General features: G+C 43.3%; 1 protein-coding gene across 1 annotated transcript; it reads left to right on the top strand.

Annotated features, from left to right (window-relative positions):
• Positions 1-619: 619 nt before the first annotated feature.
• CARNS1 (carnosine synthase 1) lies at positions 620-25,159 on the top strand. The gene is made up of 11 exons (XM_032218445.1): positions 620-836; positions 5,081-5,209; positions 9,390-9,409; positions 9,800-10,052; positions 11,334-11,423; positions 13,904-14,391; positions 16,453-16,654; positions 17,581-17,672; positions 18,148-18,379; positions 20,944-21,215; positions 23,030-25,159. Exons 3-11 carry the CDS (start codon positions 9,407-9,409, stop codon positions 24,260-24,262), a joined length of 2,865 nt encoding a protein of 954 aa, XP_032074336.1. The 5' UTR covers positions 620-836; positions 5,081-5,209; positions 9,390-9,406; the 3' UTR covers positions 24,263-25,159.
• The last annotated feature ends 26 nt before the right edge of the window (positions 25,160-25,185 follow it).

Below are 25,185 nucleotides of genomic sequence, written 5' to 3'. Positions count from 1 at the left end.
AAGACAGGCTGAGGCCATGGAGGCTGACAAACTGCAATGTGTGCTGCTAGCGAGGGCTTAAGACAGCCATGGAACACATTTTACTGGTTATTTTCTGAAATTTCCCAACAGTGGGAACAATTAACCAGTGGAACAGCTTGTCTCCAGAAGTTATGGGTGCTCCATCACTGGAAGTTTTCAAGAAGAGACTGGATAGTCGTTTGTCTTAAAATGGCATATGATCTCCTGCTTGAGCATGGGGTTGGACTAAATGACCTCCAAGGTCCCTTCCAACTCTGTTATTCTGTTATAATGTCCGAAGGCAAGCTGTTCCACTGGTCAATTGTTCTGTTAGGAAATTTCTCCTTAATTCCTCGCTATTCTCGATAATCCACCCGAGTTAGGATTGATTCCAAAGAGGAGTCCTAATAGTAACAATGCACAGAAAGGGAACCCGTAGCTTCATTCCTTTCAGTTAAGGGGAAATTCTGACCTTTCACATCACCTCCCCCCACCTCCAACCCGCGAGAATAGGAAGGCTTCTCTTCCCTTCCTTTCTCCTCGCCGACCGCTTTCCCACCGCTGGCAGCAATCCCACTGCGCGCTCGCTCCCTAACCCCGGGATCGCGTTTCGTCTGGTCAATGGTGGAGGGCGGTCTCTGGTCCCGGCAAGCGCCCGCCTGTTTTGCTCCGATGCTTGCTAAACTGCCGCTCTTCATTGGGTATGCCTCTCCCGTCTCCCTATAAAGCCTGCCTGCCTGCCTAGATCCGCGGTTCATTCTGGGCTCTTTCCACCCGCCCTCGCCAGCGGACCGGATCGTGCGGTTTGGCCTTAGCATCCTTCCCTTCTTTCCCAGGTAATCCGGGCTGGAGAAGGAGGAGAAGCGAAGGGTTTTTCTCCCGTTTCAGCGTTTTCCGCCCGGCTCGACAATCCGGGGAGCCGGAGCGGGGATGGCGCTGCCGCTCACGGATGTGTGAACGCTGCTTGTAGTACCGAAGAAAAGGGGGTGCGACGGTGGTGGACGGGGGAAGGGGAAACGCCGACCGCGTGGCCGGCCGCGCTTGGAAAAACGATCAGTGGGTGCTTGGCGGGGTGGGGGAGCCGCGCGCTTCCTCTCAAGGTTGCAAGCGAAGCTCTCCTTTCCGAGGAGACTCGACCCGGATTCGTTTGCGACCTGCTGATAGGCGCGCCTGCGAATTGCGACCGAGGGTCTTAGGCGAGGCTGAGGGGACGGGGCAGCTTTCACCTTAACCGCTTCCCGTTGTCGCGGCTGGGGGCTACGTGGGGGAATGTGGTCGCCTCTGAAACGTGGGTGGCAGCTCGGACTATGCCTGCTGTTGGGGGCAGGGAAAGAGTGGGGGGTCGGTCAAGATGCCTGCGGCGACCGACCCGTTTCGCTTCAACTCCGCCCCCGGAGCTCCCGCTCTATTCCCCCCACCCGCCCCTGCGCCAGGAAATAAAGGCGCCAAGTTCCATCCGGGAAAGGATGGACAAGGCTACTATCTCTGCCCTGACCTGACTAGGATCCTGCTTACCGCTATTTTGCCCTAGAAGGGTCCCCGGAAAAAAACATCTTCGTGGCTCCTTAGATTGGAGTGTGTGAGCGCGCTTCGCTGCCTACTTCTGGATCTTCCCTCTTTGGCCTTTGCTCGAACTGGAGTCACTCTCCTTCCGCGCACAAACAGGCTGGGAAAGAATGGAGAGAATCCACAGAAACTCTGTTCCTTCCTCTTTGGCTAAAAAGAGAAGCGCTGTGGGGGAAACGAGCTAGATCTTAATTGGCAGCAGCTTTCTACATTGTTGTGGGGGTGTTTCCATCACGGCAGGTTTTGAAGGAGAGATTGGATAACCATTGGTTCGAAGTGGCATAGGCCAAGGGGTTGGACTAGAAGACCTTCAAGGTCCCTTCCAACCCCGTTGATTCTACATTCTAAATAAATGACGCGGTTTGCTTGGACTTTTGGCAAAGGGCGTGGCCACACACAAAGGGCTTCCCAGATAAGGTAATGGATTAGAGGAGGGGCTTCCAACCATTTCCCAGCCACCCAAACCTGTTAGTTCAAAACAAAACAAAATTCCAAGACCCCCTATTTGAGAGTCAAAGTCCTCTATCGGTAGCAATAAAAAAATTGGAATGAAATACAGTGTTGCACATATTGTAATTGTATTAATGCAGATATTAAACTTGTTCAAATTTCACAAAAAAATAGATTCCTCAATTGCAACACCGGAATATGCTTGGCTTTTTCTGTTTTCACCAGTTTCTGCACTGTTTGTACCAGTCTGCAAACTACCCATATGTGGAAAAATATTCAAATTACATAAATACTTGCTGGGCTGAGTAAAAACAAAACAGAATAGACATAATATTGTATATTTTGTGGAGATATAACTCTATGGGGGGGTATAATAGTTTAATATGGTGAGACGGAACGATTATCGAGGAAAATCACCATTTGGGATGTCTCTTAGAACAATGGTCCCCAACTTTTCTGGCTTGGCAGCCCAGGGAGGGGAGAGGGTATGGTTCCATGTAAGCAATAGGCATGTGCACACCTAGCTCCATTTGTGCGTGCAGTGGACATACTAACACAAATGGAGCTTTGCATGTGAGTACAAGCACCCACTGCTTATATAGCCAATCGCTCACATGGCTCGGTTCTGAACAGGGTTCTGAGGATTTGGAACCCCTGTCTTAGAAAGAATTGTTGAGGAATGATGATGACCTGATGTAGATAAAAATGATGCACAGCACAATAATTGCAGAGAAAAATAACGGATTAAGATGGTGACATTAAATTGGACTTTTTTTCTCCATTGTGCATGCCAGGCAGAAGCCACTTAAGCATCTCTCTATCTCCTGCTTGCCTACTTTTGCAAGTGCAATGCTGACACGCGTTTACTCTGGAGAAAGTCTCATTCCAAAGGGATTTGAGGCACACAGGCTCTGCAACCAAGCTATGAAAGCCTAAAGTTCTTTTTAAAATTCCAATTCAGCTTATTCTGAAATAGATATGGATGCTGCTTTGACACAAACATACATACAGGCAGTCCTCAACCTACAACAGGTCATTTAGCGACCATTTGAAGCACTGAAAAAAGGGACTTATTTCACACTTTAAAGACCGTTGTAGCATCCCCATTGTCATGTGATTCAGATGCTCAACAACTGACTTGCTCCCTTTTGTGACCCTCTGACAAGCAAAGTCAATGAGGAAATTGATTCATTTAACAACCGTGTTACTAATTTAACAACTGCAGTGATTCATTTAATAAATGTGACAAGAAAAGTCACATGGGGGGGGACTCACTTAACACATTTCTCATTTAGCATACATTTTGGGCTCAATTGTGGTCTTAAGTTTGAGGACTACCTGTATACACAAACATCCGTCTGTAATATAAAAGAGATACATTTCCAGGAATGTGCAGCACTTCCGTTTTGATCTTTTAAAATCATTCTGCCTCTTTTTGCTGCCTGTTAGGACACAATAATAATCACAAGGGGAAAAGCATTTTTGGCATTCAAGAGGGAAGGGCTGCTAGCCCTTCAAGGTGGTCAAACAAGAAGCACAAGCAGGAATACTAGCTTTAACTTTATTGTAAGGTTATGCTAACAGAATCTTGCAAGCTTGAAAGTATTTCTCTCCATCCCACCCTTTTTCTCTTTATGCTTGAGAAGACTAGAGAGGGTCCCTGCTCAAACACTTCCCATTCTGGCTCAGCTTCTGTAGACAGAGGTATCTTTTGTCCCGACAGTTGTCTAGACTGGCTCTTCCTCCTACCCCTCCAAGGTCATTTCCACATACCATTATAGGGACTCATCGGCTATCACTCTTGTGCTGAAGTCTAAGTCACTCCATGGTTTACAGATTCATGAATTTGAGAAAGGATTTGTTTCTGTTCTGTTACCTGACAATTGCCAAAGAAAGGTAGTCGTTGCTTAATAGCCAATCATTTCAGGACCATCTGAAGTTACAAGAGCTACTTATGACACATTTTCAAAGTTCCCCTGGCTTCACTCGTATCCCTGAAACCATGTGACCATATGTGGAAACTGGCTGTCATTTAGAGCCATTTGCAGCATTCTGTGGTCACATGATGACAATTTTCTGTGGGTTGTGGTGTTCTGGGGATTTTTTTAAGTTCGTTTCCAGCTTTTGCTTTTGGTTTCAAGCAAAAACACCCATTGGTGAGAACAGGTTGGCTTAATGACTGCTCTATTCATGTAACAACTGCAGCAAAAAAAAGGTCATAAAGTTGGCTAGAGTCAGACCCACTTAATGACCGCCATGAGTTACAATGGTAATCCTGGGCTCAATTTTGGCCGCCATGTTGAGAACTATCTGTAGAACAAACAGGACTTTAAAATCTCTTCATTTCTGGGTAGATCTTAAATGTGGGCTCTTGTCAACAGGCATTAGGATGAGCATTGGGGAGGAAAGTGCACACCTGGTACTCAAAAAATGGCTGGAAAGACTATGCCTCAAGGGCTGGACCAAGGCTGAAAAGAGAAGGGTTAAGAGCATCCGGGAATATGGGTGCCTCTCCGCTGCCTGCTTTAATCCAACAGTGCCATAAGAGAAATAAGAACAAATAAAACTCTTTAGGAAAAAAAGAAAAGAATTGAGCAGGTGACCACTTAACTAATATAAAGTATGTTATAAATATTAAAAGTTACTGGGTTAATTAACTAAAACCCTGCTTTAATCATCTCAGATTTCATGCTTATAAACTTGGATCATTATGAAAGAATAATTTTTTAAAAAGTTATGACAATATAAGCCAGTGTTTCTCAACCTTGGCAACTTGAAGATGTCCGGACTTCCCCAGCCAGCGAATTCTGGGAGTTGAAGTCCGGACATCTTTAAGTTACCAAGGTTGAGAAACACTGATATAAGCTAAGTAGTTCAACAATTGCACTCCTGGTTGAAAGTTTCATGAAGCTGGGATCTAGGAACAGAAGCTAAAAAGTTATGTGTGCCAAATCTTTATCCAGTGCAGGGAAAACTTTGTTAGAAGTGCTACCAAAGTGTGAATACTTTGTTTGATTAGATCAAAAAAACAAGGACTTTAAATTGACTTCTATGCCCTTTCTAGGTTCCATCTTAGGATAAATGACAGTGCAGTTGGAAAGATCAAAGAATCAAGAGAACTGCCAGTGGATCGATGCTGAGCTCTTGAGTTACAATTGGCTGACTAGATTTTTTCCGCACTCTATCCAAGGAGGTAAAAAAAAGAATGTGTACTGTTCCACCATACTTTTGCTTGCTGTAATGGCAGCCTCTCTCCATGTCATTTTATAGCAGTAAAAAGGCTCTTGGTGATTGGTGACATTATTTCAAAATCCGTTTTTCCAGATATTTAATTATCAAAAATGGAACGATTTAATTTAGTTCCAACCAGATATATGGAACAAAAAAAGAATGAATGAAAAGATAAAGTTAATCATTCCAGGCTAACAGAAAGTGCAGTGGTTTGGGGTGGTACCACTTTTTCTTGCATGCTGATTCAGCTGTGCTTTGTCCTCAAATAGAAAAGGAGGCTATCAGAACAGATTAGACTGGGATTCAGATATTTTATTCTGGGATAGAAGTGAGAGCAACTTCTACAATTCATATCACAAATAGACACACCCAAGCTTTATCTAAATGATTGCAATGTCCCTGTGTCCAAATTATGTACACATGGCTACTTTAATTTTAATTATCAACATGGTTATTACAGGAAGTCCTTGTGTTATGACAGCAATTGGGACCTCTAAGCCAATGTCACTAAGTGATGCAGTCATAAAGCATGACATCACATGACCACATTATTTAGAGAGAAAAATCCCAGCAGTCTCAGTTGCCATTGTAACCCTGGACCATGCGGGTCATTAAGTGAAGACCTCTGTGAGGGAGGAAACAGATCAGGCACAGAAGAGATTGTCAATAGAAACCACTTGTTTCTTCTTCTTTGCAGAGTAGAGGAACTGGAGAGGAAGAGATTACAAGAGAATAAAGAGGCACAGATCACAAGAGAATGGAGACTACACTGGGCTGTTTGCATAGCTTGCTCACAATCCCGGCCCTGAGTGCCAGTGCACTGCTTTCAACGTATATTCCTAATTGTGTGCCTGCTTATTCTCTTGAAACCTCTTCCTCTCCAATGAATGTAAATACAAACATTAATTCCCTTCTTGCTAATTATCCTAGCACCAAAGAGAGAATTTGAAAGGGTTGGAGGAGTGGGGAAAAGGAAAACATAGTCATGGTCAAATGACACCTCACTTAGTGGCTGTTTTCTTAATGACAAAGCTGCCATGAGGATTATTTGTATAACCAAATATTAGATTGATGGGATAGTTACTTTTAAACTGAAAGATGTCAACTTTCTAGTGGTTGTTTAAATAAACTCAGTGAACTGACATTTGGAAGCTCAAGTATCTAATCTCTAGCAGTTGAACTACTCTATTTCTTAGTTTCCTAAACAGAAAATGTAGGATACACAGGCTGCTAGGATACACAGGCTGCTATTAAATTATTGATTAAAATGTATTGGATGCATTACCTCAGTGTAGGTGCTAGGGGTATACATTACCATGAAAAGAGCAAGAGGATTTTGTTTGTCTCATGGAAAGCTCTGGAGAGACTAGTATGATATAATATTGCAGAATGGCATATTGCTAGAACCGGAGAAGATGGCAAGTAAAAACGAAGTTGAAGTCTGCAATCCTGTTTATAGTAATTAATTCCAAATTTTGATTGGTTAAATGGATTGCGTTTTGTAAATAGATTTTATGTTGTGAATTTCATTGGGGATACGCAGTTGGAAATTTGGAGCAGTTAAAGTGAACTGAATTTTTTAACACAAAGAAAGGAATATTGGTATTTACAAAACATTCATGCACAACAGTATATAGAAATACATGCTCTGGGGAGCCATCAGATTCTTGCTACATAAAGAAGCACATTTCCTACTCAGTGGGCTCCTACTCAGATCTTCTCAGTAACTGCTGACAGCTTTGTTGCACTGAAAGCTGCACTTTGGGATGGTCATAATCACAGCATTTCCCAGCTTCTCTATTTGGAAGCAAGCAAGAAGATACAAGTAGATACAAATCTTCAGACAAAAGATGTACAATTTCTTGATGGTTGGGGGAAGAGGGGGAGACATAATTAACGCCATCTCTTGCATTTTGATTTGCAAACGGTTACAAGAATTCAAAATGCTATAAGACTGATGCTTACATCATGGGTAGCAATAACTTTACCATATAACTTTTAAATGTTTTGGAGTTCCAGGTACTTTAGTATTGACATTTTGTTATACTATGGTTACTATAAACAACAATAATTGGTGCATCTTTCCACCAATCCCTTTCAGCTCAGTAGAATTATTAATCTGGTGAGACCAACTAGTTCCACTGATTGAGCCAATAAGAACCTTGCATGAATCTTCAGAACTTGCCAAAGAGAGTGAGAGTGTATCCTGAATTATCCAAGTTTAATTCTAACTTTTGCTTGGTTTTATTATTCATTTTCTTTTTAATACATTGTATTGTTTTGGTACAATGATATTTATATAGTATTGATTGAAGATTATTGACACTTTATTGTTTAGATAACTTAGACTATTGGAAATAAAGGAAGGAAGAGAAGTATTTTATCAATATTCATTACAATTTAGGATGTCAATATTATAAGCCTAAATTTATTTTATTTATTTTTTTCATCCAGAACTGAATATACATCAGGGGAATGTCTGTGTGCCTGTGTCTATATGTAAATCATGCCAACAAAAGGACTTAAATAGAGCAAAATTAACAAGCCTTAAAATGCCAAAAAATAAAAGAAAGAAAAAAGGAAACAATGGGGTTTGGAATTTCTAACTTCTCTCTATTTATATGTCAGCTAATTTACATTGTAGGCCCTGTTAGAAGCCAGATTGTAAGTGATGCTCCATGATGTACTGTATATATGAGAACATTCTCACTTAAATTATTTATCATACTTGCCTAAATCTTCGTATTGTTGGGATTGTATCTTCCTTCCAGTGTTGGGTAAAATTCATTCTTGTTGGTTTCTTTTCAGATCATATAAATCTTTCATCTTTTACTTTGATTTATTCTTATAGAATGACTTCAATCTGTGAATTCCCAGGGAACAATGTAGCAAAACATCTCTGTCTGAATACACATAGCAGCTTATTCACCTGCCATTAAAAGGCCAAGCTAGCGCAGAGTACAAGGCACACATATATTGGAATTTTTTTCTAACTATTCTGAGCCATCTTTCCATATGTAAGGAGAATAGACATATACTTCCCCAATGCAATATTATTGCAATCCATATCAAATCAGGTTTTTCCATACTTGGTCTCATTATTTTTGCCTTTTTTGGGGGGGGTGTGATATTTTGTTGCTGAAGACATCTGAAAATCCTCAAACTTTGCATTGGTTTGGGTTTTTTTGGGGGGGGGGAGATGGAACTTTAAATCTCTTTAATAATGATCATAAATGTTGCACAATTTAATTTCTGCCTTTGCGTGTAGGCTACTAGTTTAAACATCGCAATAAGGCCTAAATAGCAGTAAGTGTAATGGAATTTACCGCCTGGTTCTGTGAGAATTTCAAATGCTGCTATGATATCTTTGTAAGAAGGCAAGGAAAATATGGATATAACCAATTTTAAATGAGACAACTGATCCTGAAAATGCTATCTCCAATATTTGCCCCTTGTTCATACATATGGCAAACCCTTTTCCACAAGATCTATTTCAGCCTGTAGATTCTTGGTAGAATCTGGAGAGGGGTGCAAAATGAGCAACAGAATGAATGCGACATAATAACAATTGTTTCAAAGAAGCATGAGATCAAACACGTCATTGTTTTCAAAATGGAATAATTGGGCATGATTTCAAGATAACAGAAGAACAATCAGTTATTTATATTTTCTGGCTACCTCACTCCAAATGATTCTGAACAGCTAAAATACAGTAAAAGAAAGACAGATCATAAGCATACAGAGGACAAAATAACAAAGCATCCTCAGGAGTCCAACCACCAAGGCCTCTGAGAACAACCAAGCTTCTTTCACTGAAACTCACTGAACAATATTATGGGCGGCTATTGAAATTAAATCAAACAAGCAAGCAAGGGCAGAATCCTATGGCTCTCAGGGAAATGTTCCAGAGTAGCCATAAGCACAGAAAACCCCAGAAAGCCAGTTATGTTCTTATTCAAGAGTTTGATGGGGCAGCTGTTCTGCCAAAGCAGCTTCAATGTCCCTTAAATTTAATTGTGTAGGGTTATGGAACAACATCCTCATCATTTTAAAGAGATTTGTGTCTGGATTTAGGAACGGGCTAAATATTTGGGTCACAGGAAGCATAAAGAAACATAATTTATTTCTTTTTTCCTTTGCAGTATCTTCACCTTGAACAATGGTAAGTTGTTTTCATCGCACCTCTTCTTTTCCTGCTTTTCCTGGCTTGTGTGTATATGTGTGTGTTGCTTTTTCATGCATGCACACACAGAGACAAATATTTTTAAAGACAGCATGTGTGCATATTTTTAAGAATCCCCAATATCCCATTTGAGATTATTTCTAGAGGGGATAGAAAAGTGAAATGAAGATCTGTTAACAAGTAGAAAGTGGTGGTGGCTGGTATTGCTTTTCTTTTTTGCACTGAAGATCTTTCTCATCTTGAGTATGGACCAGCAGCTAGGATGGGGGAAAGCTCTCAAAATAAGTGTCTCTCTCTGTTCTTTGGATGGAATCTAAAGTGCATCTCTTTGCCTTTTTCTTGGCATATTTCTCAATACTTTGACTGCAGTTGTCTCTGGACCAGATCCACACTGAACCACCCCAAACACCCAAGGAATTGGATTGGGCAGAACAGAGCTTTCTTCCACCACTGAGTCCGCTGCGCAGTGCCCGGCACCGAGATACACTCCTGGATAGCAAAATTAATCCTGAGGATGCACAGGCCAGGGCCTGGACAGCATATTACTATGACCTGTTGCAGTGCAGCTTACAGCAGCAAGGGCTCCCAGAAACCATCGATCTCACCAAGGAGCCCCGGTCAGGTGGGTGTCACATTGTATTGGTCACATGTAGGATACATTTTAACCATGATTGGTTGAATACTTATATATCCTGTTGCCTGATGTGCGCATATACTTAAACCACAATGGCTTATCCTTATATTTGGAATTGGAATGTAAAATGCAAACCTCAAAAAGATAAAAGACTCCCTGAATGAAGCTGATGACTCATGAAGCTTTCTGGACAATGATAGGGAATTAAAAGAAAATCATTTACCAGTCTAGTCTATAAAATTGTCTGATGATCCTCTGTCCAACTACTAATCAGGTCCAACGTGTTTAGCTTCTTTTTTTTAAAGTTCAACTTTGATGGGTTAGGTCCTGCCACCTACCAATGAAAAATACAAAGCTTTTATGCCTAAAGCTGATGGAATAAATAGAATCAAAGGAAATATATAGGATAATCTGTCATCCCATGATGGAATAATCCTTGTATTCTTCATCTGCCTCTATCCTTCATTGCCTTCTATCATCATCTTCTTTTAATGACTCCATAATCCCTTGTGGGCTGGAGTCTGGGCATCTGAATGGAGCTAGCAGAATGTTTAGTGGCCAGATGTCCTTCCAGTCACCAATGTGGAGTTTTGTTCAGCAGATACGGTATTTTTCAGAGTATAAGATGCACCAGAGTATAAAACGCACCAAGGTTTTGAAGAGGCAAATTAAAAAAAAGTTTTTGCACTCTGCAGACCTCCCCAAAACGACCTGTTTTTCATGAAAACGGGCCTGTTCCCCCACAAAAAAGGGCATGCAGAGCCTTTAGGAGGCTTTCAGAGTGCTCCTCAGGGCTTGGGGGGGCAAAATTGAGCAAAAAACAACCCATTTTTTGCTCATTTCTGCCCTCCTCAGCCCCCAGGAGCACTCTGAAAGCCTCCTAAAGGCTCTGCACTGCCATTTGGGGTGGGGTTTCAGGAGGCAAAAAATGCTGTATTCAGTGTATAAGACGCACCCAGATTTTCAGCCTCTTTTTTGAGGGAAAATGGTGCGTCTTATACTCCGAAAAATATGGTATATTTTCATTGTGCCCAGAGAGAAATATCTGCCTCTCCCTAGGATCAAACTCACAGTCTCCTGATTGTGAGGTGAGAGCTCCAACCGTAGGCCACTGCAACACTCTACTTCATCTGCCTCTATACCTGTAAAAAAGACATTTCCAGAGATTCTGCCTTCAGAACCTAGAAGATGATCGGAATGCAGAGAAAGAAAGAAAAACCTGAGGTTTTGAGGTAAATGGACCACTGATTTTGTTCTTGTCTTATTTAGGATTTGGACCCTCAGATATAACCATCTGTGTCTTGGGTTGCCCTGCTTCATATCTGTCAGTGCTTCTGGAATGTGGCAACCAGTGTCCTGGTAAGTTATTAGATTAGGTATTTTGCTTGACCTTAACCTATTCTTAAGGTTTGCTCAGAAATGCTGACCTGACCCGATCTTATGCTCTTCCACTTGATAAATTATAATAAATGTAAAAGCTCACTACCATCAGTTAATTCTCAAAATTTTGTTTCACCCCAAACATATTGTCAGAAATGAGCTATGTTCAGTGCTCTTCAAACTAGTGCCTCCCCATATGCCAGAAGTGCCAGAAGATATATGCCACTTCCTTGCCAAGGATGCCTTTGAAAATCAGCTGTGATCTAAGGTGATAAACAGTAGCATCTTCCTTATCATATGATAAATCCAATTCTGAAGATGCTAATCGTTTTTTTCTTTTTCTGTTCAATCGTGTCAGATCCTTGGAGACTGCCTGAAAAGAGGGATTAAGTAGAAGAGTTTTTGAACGTCAATGACAATTAAACTAGATATTGGAGATACTATTTGTGAATCATAATTTGTTCCTGGCTAGATCATTTTTACTGTTTCTTTGTTTCAGGAAAGGAGGCTAAACCAGAGTTGGTTACCATTTTGAATGTTTAAGGAATTCAAAGTTATATATTGTCACTTAAACTGGAACAGTTTTGGGTGTTCCAATTTTGAGAATTAAATCTGTTTTGTAAGGAAGGCAAAGGCATCTGAGTCATTCCCAGTTGCATGGATAATATGAAGAAACAGCTCTTTCTTCTCTCTCCACTTCCCCTTCGGAGTCCATTAATTTGGAAAAACCAGTTTGTCTTCTCTTTCCATGACAGTCCAAGCAGCATAACTAATGATCAGTGCAGATGACAGCGGTAGTGTAATAAGGAATGAGAGCTACAATTTCCCATTCTTTGCCTATGTGGTAACTTTTATCTCAAACAGGCAACCTTCCCCTTCATTTGAGTAGGGAGGCAAACCAAAGACTCCCAAAAGGGAGCTGAGCTGCTTTCCAGGCACAGAGATGGTAACTCACAAGCCATTTTTTTCCTGTTTTTTTCCCCGTTGTCTTATTCCAACATCCTTTCAAAAACAAACATCCTTTTCAACAAATAAAATGCAAAAATGAAACAAGCAGACACAAATTAGGAAGCTATCTACATAAAGACCTATCTGTACACCCTTATTTATAAATGTGTTGCTTGTACCTTTGGGGAATTAATGTTGGCAGCTTTAAAAATTGCATATTTAGCTTTCAGAATGCTTTCTGCAGATTGCAATAGGGGTTGGATATAAAACATTATTAAGTCAGGGCTTGTGGTATTCTCCTCCAAAGGGTAGGACAACATTTTCCTATAATGTTTTTCCTTTCATAAACCCTAAAAGGCTGTTACAATGCATTGTAATAGAATGACTGGCTAACGCATCATCATCATCATCATCATCACAACAACAACAACAACAACAACAACAACAACATATAATGACAATGTGCTAATAATATCCTGATAGATTATTTTATTTTCCTTGTTCAATCTCACTAGGTTCAGTGGTGTCATGTGGGAAGTACTGTATATACTCGAGTATAAGCCTAGTTTTTCAGCCCACTTTTTGGGCTGAAAAAAGCCGCCTCGGCTTATACTCGAGTCAGTGAAAAATTTGCCCGAAATGGAGGAGAAAAAGGGGCGGGGCCATGCCGCTGGGTGACACTCGTGAATGGCCCAGTGCCCCTGTGAGTTTCCCCTCCCTCTGTGTCAGTTTGCCGCGCAGCGCGCACCGCACCATCCCCCCTCCTCACGTTCTAATGTAATGCAGGGCTGTCTTACGATTCCCCTTCCTCCCCCTCCTGCCGCTCTGCAACGATGTCCCACCTCCTCCTTGTTATGGCAAGCAGCCACATAGCGATGTCCCACCTCCTCTGGTACAGTGATCCAATGATAGGAATCACTGTGCCGTGTGTCATAGGAGGCGGGACATCGCTCCCGCGGCTGCACGGGACATCATCATCACAGCGGGACATCAGCATCATGAGGTGAGTGAAGTATTTCATTGAATACACCGTTAGTTTACTGTTTTTCTTTGAAATAAATATTCAAAAACATTATTGGTATCTATTTTTATTTTTGAAATTTACCGGTAGCTGCTGCATTTCCCACCCTAGGCTTATACTCGAGTCAATAACTTTTCCAGTTTTTTGTGGTAAAATTAGGTGCCTCGGCTTATATTCGGGTCGGCCTATACTCGAGTATATACGGTATGTCAGGATAGCACATTACAGAAACAGGAAGACCATTTTCTGGTTCCAGAGCCATTGTCAGAGCCAGTAATTAGGTGCTGGTGGTACAGAATACATTTTTTAACTGTTTTGAACGGCTTGGAAACCAGCAAATTGCCTTGCTGTTTTTTGTTCTGTTACTGGTTATTATGATGCAAATGTGGTATAGGCAATTCTATACATTTTGGTTCATTTAATTTTTCACAACATCCTTACTTTCTCAGATATATTCACAGGCTGGATTTCCTGTCTTCTCTTTGCCTAGGTAACATGCTGCTGTGCTTGTCACCAGCCTGGCTCTCCAAGGTTCCCTCAGAAACTCACCCTGGTGAGTCATCTTTATACGTACTGAAGGCTGTGACATTTGAGCTTGGTGGCCGCACAGTGCTGGAAGAATTTTCTTCCCCACGTCGGGTCAGCTACTTCACTGGGAGCTTTGGACCCTGCAAGTTGCAGGGCCAGTCAGCAGCAGAATTAGCCCGAGATCTTGATTGCCCTACTGGAGGTTCGGGAGAGTTGACTCGCCTGCTAGAGGACAAGTTGCTGACCCGGCAGCTGATGGATCAGAAGGGAGAAGTAGCTGTACCCCCCACCCTGGCCTTCACCTTCAAGCGCCCAATGCTCCTGCGCAATGTGACAGAAGAGCAACACATCCATGTGGTTGAATTGAGTGGCCGGGAAGGACAAGACAACCTTCTGCAGGAGGAACTTAAAGCCTTCTTGCAAGGTGGTGCAATGGAGTCCTACAAACAGGTAAGAGGTCCTGAACTGAACTGAGGGGCTTCCACAAAGAAGAGTGGGTCAACCTATTTCCCAAAGCATCAGAAGGCAAGACAAGAAGCAGTGGATAGAAATTAGCTAAGGAGAGAACCAACCTAGAATTAAAGGGAAATGTCTTGACGGTTAGAACACTTAATCAGTGGGAAAAGCTTGCCATCAGAAGTTATGAGTGCTCCATCACTGGAGGCTTTTGAGAACAGATTGGACAGTCATTTTTCTGAAATGGTATAGGATCTCCCACTTGAACAGTGGGTTGGACTAGACCAGTGGTCCCCAACCCCCGGTCCGCGGACCGGTGCCGGGCCGTGGAGTACCTGGCACCGGGCCGCGCAGCGGCCGGGGGCCATGATCGCTGCAGCGGCCGGGGGCCATGCAACGGCCGACTCTTCACTCATGCAGCGCCGTCGCCGGAGGGGGGGAGCTGCACGGAAGCACAGGAGCAAGTGAGGCGAGGAGGAAGAATCCCCCGCTACTACACCACCTCCGCCCCCTCCCCGAGTCAGCCGTCCCCTCAGTGAACGCCTCTTTCTCCTTTCTCGCCTCAGTCGGCTCGCCTGGAAGCGAAGCGAGGAGGGGGCGGACCATGTGCTGGAAGCGGAGCCCTTGGAGGCCCTGGCGGCTTCCCCGGCGGTCGTTGCTGGCCGCTCTCTTCTTTTTCTCGCTGTCCTCCTCGTTCCTCGAGAAAAAGCGGCTCAGTCGTCTCCGAGTTGCCCAGGGAGGGGCGGCGCGCCCGGGACGGAGACGGCGCTTCCCCGCCCGGCCTTGGCTTGTGAGAAGGAACGGCGGGAGAGGTAGAGAGAGAGAGAGAGAGAGAGAGAGAGAGAGAACGTCGGGCAGCCGAGGGCGGGGGGGTCTTTTGAGGGGAGATGGGGGGTGTGCGATTTTGGCGCGCGTGCGCCCTCCGCGGGCGTGGGTGGGGGGCTGAGAGGAGTCTAACGGTAGCGCAGGAAAGGGGAAGGTATGAGCGCCGCCTGAGGTGGTGAGGGGCAGTCGCCAGATTCAGGCCGCCGCTGCCGCTATTGCAGCGCACGGTGGAAAAGCGGCGGTCTTGCCCACCCCTTCCCTGCCTCCCGCCCGCTCCAGTTGCCGCAGCCAGGGGTGGGGGCTCGGTGCCTGAAGTCTCTTGCCTCTCTTCCAAAATTTCGCCAACGGGCATCGGTGAAGCGCGCTCTTTCTCTTCCTCACAAAACACATTTCCTTTCCCCCCACGCGTAGTTATTGGCGATATGGACTCTTGGAGGCTGCGCTCCCGGGTCGCGTTTCCTTTTTGCAGCCCACGAGAATGCCTGGTTCTGAGCCTCAAAAAAGGAGAGTTCTCTTAAGGCTGCAAAAAAGGAATATACTTTGGTCCTTGAAGCGCTTTTCCTGTTATTTGGACATTATATATATACGTACGTACATACGTACGGTATGTATATATGCATGTATGCGTGTGTGTATATGTATGTGTATGTATGTATGTATGTATGTATGTATGTATGTATGTGTGTATATATATATATATATATATATATATATATATATATATATATATATATGTCTGTAGTCCATAATATAGTGATGATTTTAAAAAAAATTAGTTGAGCACATGGAATCTTTTTTCTTTTAGTATATTTTGGAGGTGGGGGCCCACTTTGTTATTTAAGATAGTATCTCCTTTTATATATGGTAGTGTAATCAAAACAATCTGATATATAAACAATCAATGTGTCGTCGCGAACAACGCCTCCTCACCCCTGCGCGCGCTCAGCGGGCCACGGTAAAATTATCAAAGGCTGACTGGTCCGCGGCGATAAAAAGGTTGGGGACCACTGGACTAGACCACCTCCAAGGTCCCTTCCAATTCTTATTCTGTTCTGTTGTTAGAAAGCAAGACTGATAGGAGGTGAAAACATGGGCTTTATAGAGCAAGAATACTGCAGTTCTTTCCATTCTGATGAGAAGATAGGATGAGTGTTTGGAAATAGAATACAGAGTTTTGGGGAAAGAACTGGACATTTAAGCCTTGCTGCTACAGGTATTGTACTTCCACAGGTGGTGGTGAAGCCCTCAGGCTGGCGCTGCAATGGAACCCAAACTGTATCATTTCATGACAAGTCAGAACATGGAAGTGTTCTGCAGGTGGTCCTCACCTTACTGGAGACTCTAGAGGAAGACGAGAGCATTTTGCTGGAGCCTTTCATTCCTACTGCTCACATCATCCAATCTGGGCCTTTAGTTACAAACAACTCCTCAGGTAAGGAATAGCTATTGGTTACTTTCCATTATGTCACAAAGCGAATAACCCTCCAGCTCAGTGCCTGTAACGTACTGGTAGTGGTTGATTTACAGCAGTTCACTTAGTGGACGTTTGAAGTTATAACAGCACTGAAATAAGTGACATGACCATTTTTCCCATTATGATCATTGAAAGCATCCCCATGGTCACATGATTTACACTCAGCTGCTTGACAATTGAGTCACATTGCAGTGTCCCAGGGTCATGTGACCATCTTTTGCCACATTATGACAAGAAAAGCAATGGGAAAGCCAGATTCACTTAACAACCATGTTACTAATTTAACAACTGCAGTGATTTACTTAACAAATGTGGCAAGAAAAGTCGTAAAATAGGGCAAAACTCACTTAACAAATTTTTCACTTAGCAACATAACATTTGGGCTCAATTGTGGTTGTAAATTGAGGATACCTGTGTAACTTAATCTACCCCTTTACCTCCCATATATGCTGGAATACAACTCCCAAACTACCTATAGCAACAATTGGGAATTCTAGGATTTGTAAGACCTTCTTATCTAAAGGTACCAGGACAATGAAGACTCAGTTATTCCATTAACTATTTTCTACTTGCTTTGCTTCATGTTGTTAGCTTCTCTTGCATGTACCAGGCCTTTTGGAAGAGAGACTTTGTGATGATGATTTGTGGTGTGGTAGAACCTGCACAGCTCACAGTACTAGTAGTGATTGTAAGGTTAATATATTCAGATCCACAATTCTCCAAAATTATTTGACTGATAGTACTCTAGAGTAATATAAGCTTTTCATCGGACCTGTCTTGTTCTTTTCATTTTCCTCCATATGTTCAGCTCCTATGAATTTGTCTTTCTGATATCTTCCATTTCTCTTTCCTATTTTTCTTTCTGCATCTTTCTACATCTCCAGTTCCAGGCAACATATCTCTGCAGCGCAACCTGGCAATCCGAATATGTGCTATTGTATGCAGGTCCCGAAAAGACCAGCCTCTGCTAAGCAAGGTAAAGGGAACACTGCCCAATTGAAATTAAAAGGAAACCAGGAATATATTGGTAAAAAAGCATGCAGACCACAGAAGAGCTATATGCAGTGCAAGAGATGATTAGCATATTCACACCAATTTTGGTGTCCCCACTTTGTATTTTTCTACAGAACAGTGTAAAAATAATTGAACTTAAAATTATTGGTACTTAAAAATACAGCAAACCTTTCATGCCAAAATAATGTCTCATTTAGAAATTAGCTAAGTTACACAATCAATCATCAGATTGGCAATCCTTACCCTCCTGCTGGCAGGAAGTACTCTAATCTCTCATGAATAAATTAAAAAATCCTGGAGACTTTTCTGTATTGTATAGTGGTAGCCATAATCCAACAAAGTGAACACAACAACCCTTGGGACTGTTTGAATGGAGGTATTAAGACAAATTGTTGACAATAGTTCAAAAAGATCTTAAACCTTTTGGTTCTTTTCAGGTAATATGTGGTGTAGGTCCAGCAAATAAGCCACTGAAACACCAGACCACCGTGCCTCAGAGTCTGGAAAGCAGCCTACACCACTGGGGACTGAAAGATGAGGTCCAAATTGCTGCAATCTATGCCCAAATTAAGAAAAAAGCAGAGGATGCCATGAAAGCCTTCATGGATATGGAGACTAGTCTATCAGTTGAGCAGAAAGGTGGTCGCCGGGCACAAACTGACATTATTGGTAAGCTTGTCGCGTCAGTCATTATATCTTATTGTTTGCAAGATCTTGTGGGGTGCTGCAGTTTGCACAATGAAACTGGGGCTGTCAGAGCAGCTGAACTACAGGTTTAGCAAAGCGTGGGCAGTAGTGGGAAGTGGCTGTACCGATTATAGTAATGGGGCCAAATAGCATCCCACAACATTAGAGAAATTCCTTTCCAGGGTTCTCTGTTCTAGAAATAGGCTTGCACAATGTCTATTTTTATGTTTATGTTAGCAGCTGCTTGCCTGGCAGTAAGATTAAAAGCATGGTAGTCTCTAATAAAAAAAAAAACCACTGCATGATATTTCCTTTATATTAAACATTGCTGCTGATTGATCAATGATTCAGCCCATAATTTGTACTGAATAAATAGGGATAGGGACTCAATGTGCTTGCTGCAAGCAGGAGTTGCGTCACTGGTGGAGGAATCAGCAGGAAGGCATTTTTGCATTTCCCTGTTCCCTGTTCCTTGGAATAGAGAAAGGTTAGTGTATTCAAACCACATAGTATTGGTCTGGATTGATTTATTTTTTGACATGTCAATCGATTCCAGCCTCTGAGGATATACTTATGTTCTTATGCAATAGGTTCTTGTGCAATTTTCCCCTTAAAACAACAAAGAACAACCAAACTTGGTTGCCACTAATGAATAAAATTTGATTTCACCATCTCACTTCATCTGAAATTCACAAGTCTGATTTTTGATGCTTAACTTATCTATTTTCCATGTTACTACTATGTACTACTGAGCAAACATATCCTAGCCTCCTTACCCATTGTTGACAACAGCTTCTTTGCCTCACACAACCTCAACTACCACTTGATAACAAAAATAGGGAAACAGAAACACACTTGGTTTGCTATTCTTTTCATTGTTCTCCCCCTCCCCCACCCATAGCATGACTGGTGTGACTGTTTGGGGTGAAAGAGAATTAGTGATGAGAGGCTTGGAATGTGAGTCCAGGCATTTTTTAGTAGTGTTAGAGCTGGATATTGGGTAGGAGGCAAACAGGCATGAAAGAAATGAAAGTTAAAAATATTAGGCTCTTTTTTTACTACGCTGATTATTAGTATTTTAAAATATTTTATAAATGGTGTTATTTGTTTAAACTTTGAGATAGTTGTATTGTTATTATCTTTGTATTAAAAAAAAGAATTCATTATTATATTACGGTAGTTTGATGCATACTTTTTGTTACTTTTAATTTGTTATGTTATTCCCTTCCCTTTTCTGCTAATTTGTATTTTAATATTTAATGTTGAAATGTAACAAAGTTACTGTTAAAAAAAAAAGAAATGAAATTAAAGGTAGAATGACTTGTTGGTGATCTCTGGCAGGGCCAAGACGAATGTCCTAGTTTTTCTTGACCCATCAGCAGCTTTTAGTGATATCAAGGTATCCATCTGTGGAGATTAGGGGTGGTAGAAAATGGTTCTCCTTCTTTCTCTGTGGTTGATTTCAGCTGGCAGTGAAGGGTGGGGAAGAGATTAATCTCAAGATCATTGAAAGGTGGAGTGCTTTAGATCTCAATACTCTCACTCCCCTTTTTAATAACTATATGAGGCTGCTTGGTGAGGTCATCAAATTTGCAGTTAGACAGTATAATATAGTAATAATAAATAAATAAATAATATAACAGTATAATACAGTAATAATACCCCTTTATATCCTTAATCCCAAGATAACCAGGTGATTCTGGGATGTATTCTTGAGGAAGCAGAGGTCTGAGTGGAGAGGAACAGAAGCTAACCTTGATAAAGATGGCTGGCTGTGGGTCTCTGGACCATTCAGGTCTCAAGATGGTCTATTTTTAATCCTAAATATAGCTGTACTTCCCCATTCAGGACTAATATATAATTTGAGGGCCTCCTTGTACTCACGACCTCTTGCTCAAAGAGCAGATGGCAGCCATGATCCGGAGCGCCTTTGCTCAAATTCATTTTGTGTGCCAATTCATTCCTGAACTGAGGTACTATAAGGATAGTTACCCATACTTTGGTCACCTCATGTTTGGATTATTGCAATGCCCTATGCAGGAGGCTGCCCTTGTAGACCAATGAGAAGCTGCAGCTGGTTCAGAATGCAGCACATTGGCAATTATGGACATGCCTTGGTATGCTCATGTAATACATATGCTTGGCGAGCTGCTTTAGTTTTCAGTATGCTTCCAGGTGTCCATTATCACCTGTGAGTCCTTCATGACATAGACTCTGTCTGTTCCCTCCATTATGATTAGACAGACTCAACATGCTTTTCCAGGTTCCATTGATTAAACACTCACCTGATGGGGCCCAGGAAGCAAGGATCCTTTGTCATAGTGCCTGTCCTATAGAGCAGTGTTTCTCACCCTTGGAAACTTTAAGAGACGTGGACTTCAACTTCCAGAATTCCCTATCCAGCATTCTGCTGCACCACAGGGATGCCTTTGTTTCTTTTCTCTTGTGTCTAGGATCAAAAGCAGCCTCTGTGGCCTTTCAATGGATGTTCAGCAAGGCCTTGTTACAAATGTCTTCTTTCTTTTTTTGGCATCTTCTTTTCACAGGGGTGGATTTTCTTCTGAGCTCAAAGGACCAGGTGTTGCAATTGGTAGCCCTGGAGATGAACTCACAGCTGTGCCTGGAGACTTGCTCAGCCCTTGAATCCATGGGCCGGATGGTGGGGGCCCCAGGAAGCGAGACAGCACGCGCCTTGGTGGAGACAATGCTGCATCGTGCACAGTGCCACCTGATGGAGGGCAAACATGTGCTTGTGATTGGGGCCGGCGGATTCAGCAAAAAGTTCGTCTGGGAGGCTGCCAGGGACTACGGGCTAAAAGTAAGATGCGGAAACACAGACCTGTGCAGCCCTTCCAAGCTGCAGGATGGACTAGCTAGAGCAGCACCACCCCACAGTCCCTGTCAGTATCCCATCAATGTCATGGGCATCACCTAAACAGAGAGGGGAGTAAACCACAGACCCACGTTACCCATCAGAAGGGCTTGCTCATTTCACTTTTGCCCGTAAAGCTGAGGAGTTGGCCTGTCCCATTTCCAGCCTTGCCATCTCTCAGGAGCACTTCAAGTGGGGCGTTGGAGGGCCCAATCCAGAAGCAAGGTCCTGTTGGAAGAGTCACTGGGGATGGAAACAAGTTCTGCGGACTTCAGAGCTCCTTCCACCACTTCCTGTCTCCATGTACTAATAATGTTAGGATGCAAATATGGGGCAGGACAGATGAGCTAGCTGTGGAGATTGTGGATTCCCACTTTTCTCAAGAGCCATCCATTCCCCATTGTTATTTTGGCAAGGTTCCTAGTCTTCAGTAGCAGCATAAGAGGCAAAACCTGAAACTTCCTTTCATCACTCAGAATTCCCAGAATCACAGGCAGCCCTGCCCCATCTTTCTAAATATCTTTTTCCTGATTTTTCCAGATTCAGGATATAAGTACTGTCCCCTACAGTCTTATCAGACACTGGTGTCTTCCACCTGTAGAAGAGGTAGAAATGCAGTACAGAACTGTTACTGCGCCAAGAAGAAGCCATCTTGGGTTTGCTAGTCTCAAAGCTCTTGTTTCCGAGACCTGCTTATCACTTGTGCAACTAACTGCCTGTTTAGAACCCGAAAGGAGGTCCTTCCAAATAAGTTGAATGGTGTATCAAAATTAGATGAGAGGATGCAGAGAATAGATCGGGGTGGGAAGATGACTGGAATGAAATGAAAACTTAACGGCAAGAGTAGAAGGATGCAGACAACTCAGCCAGAGCCAGATTTAGCCTCTGAAAGCTCATTCCATTGTCCCTGAAGGTTTCAATTGCTTTTTAATGTCAGCTTATTCCTCTGCGACTGAAGGATGAATTTGCCCCTCTTGGAGCCTTGATCCATTCTCCAGTTTAGACCCTGAACTGAGCACAATGGCTACATGTGCCACACTCTTATCTCTACAGCTGCAGCCCTCAAAGTGGGGACGGTCAATATCCTATGCTTTATCCAAGTTCCTCCTGGAAAAATGGCTTGGCTCTGAAGTTATCCCCAGGCCTGATATCCTGCGTGTCCCTTGGGTTCACTGCTAAAAAACCCCTGCAGTGAAAGAGATAATGTTGGCCCATCCCCACACCCTTGCTCTTAACTCACAAAACCCAACGCTGGCACGTCCCTGATCTAACCAGAGCCTAGTTAAAGAGTGGAAAATGAAAATGTGATTCCCTTGTTCACACAGCCCTTCCCATGCAAGCAACAGGGTCATCTTTGATTTCTCAAGACTGTGAACGCTTTTTAGCCAGCCTGCCTACCAACATGGGTATTGCCTCAGCATTAATTCCTCCTCCCAACCCTAGAGGACAATGGAGCTCTTCCTTCTAAGCCCTGCTGCTGCAGAAACGGGGATCTAGAGAAAGCTCAGAAAGCTCAACCAGCTTGATGGAATGGAATGGTCAGTGGATTGGGGAAGCCTCTGTCTGTTGATAGCGCCTTCTTCTTAAGGGACTCCTGTATGGTCCCTGACCCCAAGGAGTTGGCCTTCTCTGATACTGTCTGTAGTGATGCATCTCTGATTTTTTTCCCCCTCCTTCTCTGCATCTCTGCCTTTCCCTCTTCCCCACCCTGTTACCACTCCCCTTTCCTTCTCTTCTTCTCTCATCTTTCCCATCCCCAGATCCACCTGGTGGAGACCGATCCCAACCATTTTGCCTCCCAGTTGGTGCACACCTTTATCCACTATGACACCACAGACCACACGAGGGATGAAGAGCATGCCCGGAAACTGCTGGGGCTTATTCAGGAGAGGGGGCTGCATCTGGATGGCTGCCTGTCCTACTGGGATGACTGTATGGTCTTGACAGCGCTGATCTGTGAAGGGCTGGGCCTGCGCTGCAGCTCCTCAACTGCCATGCGAGTGGCCAAGCAGAAAAGCCGCACTCACCAGCACTTGTTGCGGCGATGCAAGGAGGGGTCCCGTTGGTCATCCGCGGCCCTCTATGCTGTGCCATGCTGCCACCTGGAGAGCCATGCGGATGTGGAGCGAGCCGCCAGCCACATTAATTTCCCAGGTGTCATGAAGCTGGAGTATGGGGCTGGAGCGGTAGGGGTAAAACTGGTAGAAGATGCCCAGCAATGTCATCTGCACTTTGACAAGATCACACAAGATCTAAAGGATGACTCGGATTATTTAGGCATTGGGTTGGGTTGGGGCAATAACATGCTATTGATGGAGTATGTCTCAGGCACTGAGCATGACGTAGATCTGGTGATATATGAGGGACGGATGCTGGGGGCATTTGTGTCTGATAATGGGCCTACCAGGGTGCCCAACTTTACAGAGACGGCAGCCTGCATGCCCACCTGCCTTCCCCCTGAGAATGAGGCACAACTTATCCATGCTGCTTATCAGTGCTGCTTAGGTTGTGGTCTCACTAATGGTGTCTTCAATGTGGAGCTCAAGTTGACAGCTGCAGGCCCCAAACTTATTGAAATCAATCCTCGCATGGGTGGCTTCTACCTCCGTGATTGGATTCGGGAGATCTATGGAGTAGACATCATGCTAGCTTCTGTCATGGTTGCCTGTGGAGTGGCCCCAGTCCTGCCCACACCGTCCCGTCCCCGTACAAATCTAGTGGGAGTGATGTGCTTAGTGTCACAGCATCTCCAGGCTCTCAAATCCACAGCTAGCCTAGAGATACTTCAGGCCCTACATGAGCGTGGTGTCATCCGCCTCAACCTGCTTGAAGATGAGATCGTGTCTAAAGAATATGAGGAGCCTTATTGCAACGTGGCTTGTACCAGTTCTAGTCGCCATGAGGCCTGTGTCAAGCTACTAGGCATCTGCCAGGTGCTGGGCATTGACTCTCTGCATTACCCTGTTGCTTACTTCCTCTCTCACTTCAAATAGCCTTGGCGATTCAGCTCCCTCAAGTTGGAGCTGAACTTGCATGTATGTGAGAAAGAGAGTGAGTGAGTGAGAGAGAGAGAGAGACACTTGTCTATTCCTTCTAAATTATCCCTTCATTATTCCTAAGTTTTCACCAATGGAGTTTGCATTACACAAACTTCCTACTTACTAGTCTTTTTGGAGCCATCTTTGGGAAGTGCTCACACCTTAAAAGCGCTCACTTCTTTTAGGAAAGGATTATAATAACTATGAAGTCCTCCCCTTCTTCTACCCTCTGTGTGAGGATATTTTCTTCTATTTTATTTGTGCTTCTGAAGAATCATCCTGGTCCCAGCCCCTGGTCTCTAAATTACTCCTGCACTGGGCCATAGATAATGTGAAGTTCTAGGGTCTTCGTTTTCTCTTTCTTCCACTGAAAAGGGGAAGCTCCTTTAAGATACCCCTCAAAGAGAGTCTATTGCATACTTCCAGAATCAATGGAAGAGAAAGCTTGGGTCAATTCTTTAGAGCAGGGGTGTCAAACTGATGGCTTATGGGCCGGATACTTCACACCTAGGCCACACCCACCCTGGCTCCACAAAGGCAAAAGCCGTTGCGATATGTCACATGATGTGATCGAGTTTGACACCTGTGCTTTAGATCCAATAGTTCATCAACAATATACTACAATAGATGAGCAAGAGTATTTCCGAAAGCACAGTTTTTCCTGAAAGGAATCATTGTATGCAAACTCCATCCATATACAGGTGAGCATCTAAACACCAACCAACCTACTAAAAAAAAGGATGCAAACATACAATAACATGTTTAGCAATAGTATGTAAGATTCAACAAGATCTGCTAGCTCCGCATTTGTAAACTTTGCAAATATTAGTTTAGTGCCTTCTGATCCTTTTTAGAAGTTAACAAGGACAACTCTATTC

This window comes from Thamnophis elegans, chromosome 1, assembly GCF_009769535.1.
Source record: "Thamnophis elegans isolate rThaEle1 chromosome 1, rThaEle1.pri, whole genome shotgun sequence".
NCBI classification, from domain to species: Eukaryota; Metazoa; Chordata; class Lepidosauria; order Squamata; family Colubridae; genus Thamnophis; species Thamnophis elegans.
The sequence above is the reverse complement of the archived record's forward strand: the minus strand, read 5'-3'. Positions and strand labels throughout refer to the sequence as shown.

Bases quoted from the DNA above. Each gene is read 5' to 3' on its own strand.
- CARNS1 (XM_032218445.1), top strand. The intron at 16,655-17,580 runs GTAAGGAATAGC...CTACATCTCCAG, and splicing joins AGTTACAAACAACTCCTCAG to TTCCAGGCAACATATCTCTG. The intron at 17,673-18,147 runs GTAAAGGGAACA...GGTTCTTTTCAG, and splicing joins ACCAGCCTCTGCTAAGCAAG to GTAATATGTGGTGTAGGTCC.